The sequence below is a fragment of the Terrapene carolina genome, unplaced genomic scaffold (genome assembly GCF_002925995.2).
Source record: "Terrapene carolina triunguis isolate 2854851 unplaced genomic scaffold, T_m_triunguis-2.0 Scaffold718, whole genome shotgun sequence".
Classification (NCBI taxonomy): Eukaryota; Metazoa; Chordata; order Testudines; family Emydidae; genus Terrapene; species Terrapene triunguis.
The window spans coordinates 358,525-364,948 of record NW_020665069.1 but is presented as its reverse complement, the minus strand read 5'-3'; the positions used below and the strand labels follow the sequence as shown (position 1 = coordinate 364,948).

The 6,424-nt window shown below is 58.7% G+C and overlaps 1 protein-coding gene across 1 annotated transcript in view; it reads right to left on the bottom strand.

Moving 5' to 3' along the window:
* Positions 1 to 6,343, bottom strand: part of POU2F2 (POU class 2 homeobox 2) — a 13,501-nt gene extending 7,158 nt beyond the window's left edge. The window contains exon 1 of the mRNA XM_026660176.1: positions 6,158 to 6,343. Coding sequence (XP_026515961.1) covers positions 6,158 to 6,343 — 186 coding nt within the window. The remainder of the gene's footprint in view (positions 1 to 6,157) is intronic.
* Positions 6,344 to 6,424: the final 81 nt, after the last annotated feature.

Genomic DNA, 6,424 nt, shown 5'->3' with positions numbered 1-6,424 from the left:
AGGACGCCGGGGGTGCAGGGCCCCGAGTCCCCCCACACTCCGTGACAGCCCCAAAGAGGTTGGGGTGCCGGATCAACTACCTGCAGAGATGCTGATGGGGGATGGTTTGGAGACCTGGCCAGACGGCGCCCTGGACATTGCCTGTGGCTGGAGCTCGGCCCAGCACCGGGAATCCACCCAGCAGGGGGCTGGAATCTCCAACTCGGGGGGCAGGGGACTGGGGACAGGGCTTAAGAGGGCTGAGACCGAGGCTTTGCCCCGAGGTGGGGAAACTGAGGCACAGTCAAAGGACTGGGGCCTCAAACCCAGCAGCTGAATTCCAGACCGAGCAGCAGGAGGGTCCCTCCTTGGAGAAGCTGAGGGCCCTGTGGACCACCATGTTGCAAGACCCCGGGCAGGACTGCAGGGAAAACTCCCTGGGTGAGAAGGGATCCGGTACCGGGAAAGGCCCCTGAGGAAAACCTGAACCGTGGGGGATCCGGAGGCAGCTGGTGGTCCCCCAGAAGTGCCGCCGGCGGCTACTGTGCCTGGCCCATGATGTCCCCGTCTCGGGGCATCGGGCAGAGGCTGCTGCAGAACTTTTACTGGCCCGGGGTCTGTGACGCCGTCCAGCTTTACTGCAGGTCCTGTGACCTCTGCCAGAGGGTGGGGAAAGCAGCTCTGAGACCTTTACCCAGCATAGCGGAACCTTCCAGAAGGTGACCATGGACATAGTGGGGTCCCTCAGCAAGGTGACCCCGTCAGGGAAGAAATACATCCTGGTGGGGGTAGATTTCGCCACCCGCTACCCGGAGGCGGTGGCTCTGTCCTCCATCATGGCAGACACCGTGGCAGATGCGCTGCTGACCATCTTCAGCAGAGGGGGTCCCCCGGGAGGTCCTTACAGACCAGGGCTCCAATGTCAGTCAGCCCCACTCCAGTGCCTGTGGGAGAAGTGTGGGGTCTGGCCCACCTGGGCCTCGGCGTATCACCCCCAGTCCAACGGGCTGGTGGAGTCAGAGATTTAATGGGACCCTGAAGATGATGCTGAAGATTTTCATGGACCGGCATCCACAGGACGGGGACTAGTATTTACCCCACCTGCTGTCCGCGTACAGGGAAGTGCCCCAGGAAGCCACGGGGGTCTCTCCTTTGTGGTTGCTGTATGGGAGGGAAGTGAGGGGACCCCTGGGCTTGGTGAGGGACGGATGGGAGGGGAAGGCCTCCCCCGATGGAGAACCAGTGCTGGAGTATGGACTGACTTTCCGGGAAAAGCTCCCTGAGCTCAAGGGTCCGGCCAGGGAGAACCTAGCCAGGGCCCAAGGGAGGCAGGTCTGGTACGACCGCTCAGCCTCTGGCACCGGGGACCAGGTGAGGGGCTCGTCCCGGTGAGAAAGAATGAGCCGCGAGCTGCCTGGGACGGGCCCTTCGAGGTCATCAAGCAGCTGGATGAGGAGAACGATGTGGTGGAACTGCCCAGCCGGGCTCACAGCCACCGAGGGGACCAGGTCAACGTGCTGGAGCCGAACTGTGCCAGGGAGAGGCTGGTCCTGGCCGCAGGGAGATGATCCCTTGATGGATCGATTCCCTGAGACAGGAGCAGGCCCTTCGCTGGAATCAGTTCCCCTCTCCGGCCAGTAACCCGTCTGGCAGGCGGAGATCCAGCCGGCCTGGGCTCACTGTCCACTGGGTGGAGCCGGGAGCCGGCCCTCCCGTCAGGTGTTCCCTGTTCAGAGTCCCTGGGAACACAGCCCAGGCCCTGGAGGGAGACCTCAGGGCCATGCTGGCTTTAGGGGTGATCCAGCCACCCCCCAGCCCTGGGGGCTGGTGCCCAGGAAAGACGGGTCGATCAGACTCTGTGGGGACTATCGGAAGCTCAATGCCATCACCATGTCCGATGCCTGCCCCATGCCTAGGCCTGACGAGATCCTAGACAAGTTGGGGGGGACTCGGTACCCCACTACCAGGGATCTCACCAAACGCTATCGGCAGGTGCCTTTGGCTCCAGATGCCAGACAAAAATCGGTTCTCACCGCCCCTGGTCCTACCGTTTGGCCTCAGGGGGGCTGTCAGTGCTGGGTGGATCAGATGCTGGGGGGTGGGGAGGACTCTCCCCTTGCATATCCCAATGAGTTCTTTGTGTTTCGCCAGACCTGGGAGGACCACGTGTCCCAGGTGAAGAGGGGGTGAGTCGCCCCCAGGATGCAGGGCTGACTGGAAAAGCTGAGATGCACAAGGTGGGGAGCGGCTGCTGAAAGCCAGAGCCAGCCACGGCGGGCGCGATCAGAGACTGGCCCATTCCCCAGACTAAGAACCAGGCCCAGGCCTTTCTCGGGATGGGGGGGCTCTACCGGAGGTGTGTGCCCCACTTTAGCTCTGTGTCGGCTCCCACCACTGAGCTATGTGAGAAGGACCGGGCAGTGCCAGAGGGCTCTCCGGGCGCTGAAGGAGGATCTGGTCAAGGGCCCGGTGCTGGGAAACCCAGACTTTGACAAGCCCTTTATGGCGTTCACCGATGCCCCAGACACAGGGCTGGGCGTGGTGCCGGCACAGGCCAATGCAAAGGGGGAGAGACCCCCCATCGGGTACCTGAGCAGGGCTATGCGGCCACAGAGAAGCAATGCCTGGCCATGGGGTGGGCTCTTAAAAAGCTGCAGCCGGATCTATTTGGGCGGCGCTTCGCGGCCTACACCGACCACTCGCCTGCCGCGGCTGCACCAGATGAGAAGGGCCAACGTTGAGCTCCTGAGGTGGAGTCTGTCCCTCCAGAGTATGAGATGCGGGTGGGCCAGTGTGACGTTAGGAGTGTGATATCATATCTCATTGGAAGGTGACAGGGCCAGGAAGAGTTAATTACCTCCCAGACTGACCTGATGTGACGAACTGGGACTGTTCTTACTGTGGTCTGTGAATGCTGACAGGGGAGTGTGGCTAGGATAGTCTGCGTGGGGGGATGGGAGACTGACCGAAGGAGAATACCTGAGCATGTAACATGAGAACCCAGGAAGGGGTTAGAGGCCAGGTGACACCTCTGCCCGGGAAACTGAACAAAGGCTGGAGGGAGTTTCAGAGCGGGCTGGTGGAATGGCTGGGAGGCAGACGGGGCTCTGACCTCCCAAGGGGGCTATGGTGCCCTGAGACCCCAAGATGGACCTAACTGGGGGGGGGGTCCTGTTGTCTGTGCCTGCAAGACCTGTCTTGGACTGTGTCCCTGTCGTCTAAATAAACCTTCTGCTTTACTGGCTGGCTGAGAGTCATGGTGAATCGCAGGAAGCCGGGGGTGCAGGGCCCGGTGTCCCCCCACACTCTGTGACACCTGACCCAGGGCCGAACTTTAGAGACTGGTTAGGAAGATCTGTAACTGAACAGAGCTTTGAAATGCAAGTCTGCATTGTTAGCGGTAGAAGGGAGGTGTTTGCTCAGGGCTTGTGACGTCAGCAAACAAGTCTTGTCTATTGCTACAGCTTTGATTCAAAGACCAAAAAAGGAATATTAACGTTTAGGGAGACACTTGAGGGAAATAGTATTATTGTCTCTGTCTCTTTGAAGGTTGTGGTAACCTGTATCTGAACTGTGTAATGGATAAATTACCCTGTGCTAATTGCCAGGATGTTTGGAAGGAGAATTAAGCCTATTGTTTTCTCAGGCCAAAAGGCTGCTGGAAACCCTGGGCCACGATCCTGCTTCATCTCAGATCCGCTTTGGGTTTCAAGAGGGGGAAACCTTAAGCCACAAGGATTGAGATCCCCAGTCACTGACTGGAGTCACCCCGAATATGGACATGGGACTATAACCTCTGGACTATTTCTAAAAGGACTTTTGGCAACTACAAGCTCACCTCTGCTATGTACCTGAACCTCAAGAATTGAATTCAAGTCTGTCTGTATATTGATCTTTTAACCAACACGCTCTCTCTTTTCTTTTTAAATAAATTTTAGCTTAGTTAATAAGAATTGGCTATAGCGAGTATTTTGGGTCAGATCTAAGTTATCATTGGACCTGGGTCTGGGGCTGATCCTTTGGGATTGGAAGAACTTTTTCTTTTATATAATGAGATCAGATTTTCAGTAATTATCATCATATCTGACGTGTGTGTCTGGACGGAGGCCTGAGGCTGGGCACTTTAAGGGAACTGCGTTGTTTGGACGTCTGAGTAACCAGTGAGGTGATACAGAAGCTGTTTTGGGCTGGTTGGTAAATCTAAGTATTGGAAGATCCACCAGCGTTTGGGGTTTGTTTGCCCCGTTTTGTTTGCAGTTCACCCTGATTGAGTGACCTCAGCTGGCTCCCACGGGCCAGGTTAAGGGGCGTGCCAATGTTCTAGCGGATGCGTTGTCCAGGAGAGGGGGTCTGAACTTCCCCAGGTCACCGGCTGGAGTGACCCTGCTCAGTTCAGACTCAAAGGGGGGAGAGATGTGACAAAGTGGGGGATTTTCTTAGTGTTTTACGTGAACACTGTGTGTGCCTCAGTTTCCCTCTGTACTGCGTGTGTAACAAGGTGGGAGGGGGTTTGTAATTGCAGGGGACCAGGTGTGACCTCGCCTAGCAGCCGGGACCCCGGACACTGGCCTGGAGATTGGGGACCCAGCGACTGGTGACCGGGGGGCCCAGCCCAGCTCGGGAGCAGACGGTTCTGGCCGGGGGCGGGGGCCAATGGGCTGAGGAGAGAGGGGCCCGGGGACCTGACCAGCCGGGTCCAGCCAGGGGGGAACAAAGGACAGAAGAGAGGGGCCCAGCGGCCTGTTTACCTGGGACGGAAGACAAAGGGCGGAGGAGGGGCTGGTGGGGGGAGATGATATCGGATGATCGGTAGATCAGGGGTCGGCAACCTTTCAGAAGCGGTGTGCCGAGTCTTCATTTATTCACGCTGATTTAAGGTTTCACGTGCCAGTGATACATTAACGTTTTTAGAAGGTCTCTTTCTATAAGTCTATAAAATGTAACTAAACTATGGTTGTATGTAAAGTAAATAAGATTTTTAAAATGTTTAAGAAGCTTCATTTAAAATTAAATTAAAAGGCAGAGCCCCCCGGACCGGTGGCCAGGACCCGGGCAGTGTGAGTGCCACTGAAAATCAGCTCGCGTGCCGCCTTCGGCACATGTGCCATAGGTTGCCTACCCCTGGGCTGGAAGGAGGGGGCTGGGCTGGGCTGGGCTGGGGACAAGGAGCAGCCGGACCCATGGGGACGGGACAGACCCAGCTGGCCAGGCCCGAGGGCCCTGAGAACTGCCTGGGCTGGGTCCAGACGCTCAGTAAACCTCCCGTGTGGCGGGGGGAGGGGCCGGGGAGTATGGAGGGCAGGGGGGGGGGGGGGGGGGGGGAATTGCTCTCTCTGGGGGTGGGGGTCCCGTGGCCCAGATCGAGGGGACTCCCTGAGGGGGCCCATGGCAGAGACAGGCTGCTGAGGGCTCAGAGGTGCAGTCCCAGGAGGCAGCGAGGCCAGAGGGCCTAACCCGAAGAGATTGTGACCCCCGAGAAGGGCTGTCACACTGGGGGGATTCCTCCCAGGGGCTGCAGGGAGCCGAGGGAGCGCGGGGGGCTGGGAGCCCGTGACACACTGTTTACCCCTTTTTCCAGCTCACTTGTGAATATGTTGAACAGCCCTGGGCCCAGTACAGAGCCCTGGGGGACCCTGCTATTTCCATCTCTCCATTCTGAAAACTGACCATTTCTTCCTCCCCTTTGTTCCCTGTCTTTTAACCAGTTACCGACCCATGAGAGGGACCTGCCCTCTTATCCCGTGGCAGCTTCCTTTGCTTAAGAGCCTTTGGGGAGGGCCCTTGTCAAACGCTTTCTGAAAGCCCATGTACGCGACCGCCACTGGCTCCCCCTTGGCCACACGCTTGTTGACCCCTCACAGAACTCTAGTAGATTGGCGAGGCGTGATTTCCCTTCACCAAAGCTGAGTTGACTCTTCCCCAACAAATCGTGTTCATCCCTGTCTGACGATTCTGTTCTTTACTAGAGTTTCAACCAGTTTGCCCGGGACTGAAGTCAGGCTCACCGGCCTGGAATTGCCGGGATCGCTGCTGGAGCCTTTTTACAAATGGGCGTCCCATTAGCCACCCTCCAGCCAGCGATAGGTGACGTACCACCAGTACAATTGGGGTCCCTCGCAAGGCAGCGGGGCGGGGGGGGGTCTCTCCCCGGGGGCCCCAGGGGCGGGGGGGGGCTCACCGCGAGAAAGCTCTTCTCCAGGGCGAAGCGCACGTTGGTCTCGATGCTGGTCCGTTTCTTGCGGCGCCGGCCGGGCAGCCCGTCAAAGCCCAGGCTGGGGCTGCTCAGCTGGTTGGGGCTGGGGAGGGTCGAGTCCACCGACATGGTCTCTGGGGGGCGCACAGACCATTCACTCGGGCCCCCCATTGCCCTGTCCCGGTCCCAACCCTCCCGGCGCACTCCCACCCAGAGCCAGGAGCGAACCCAGGAGTCCTGGCTCCCAGCCCC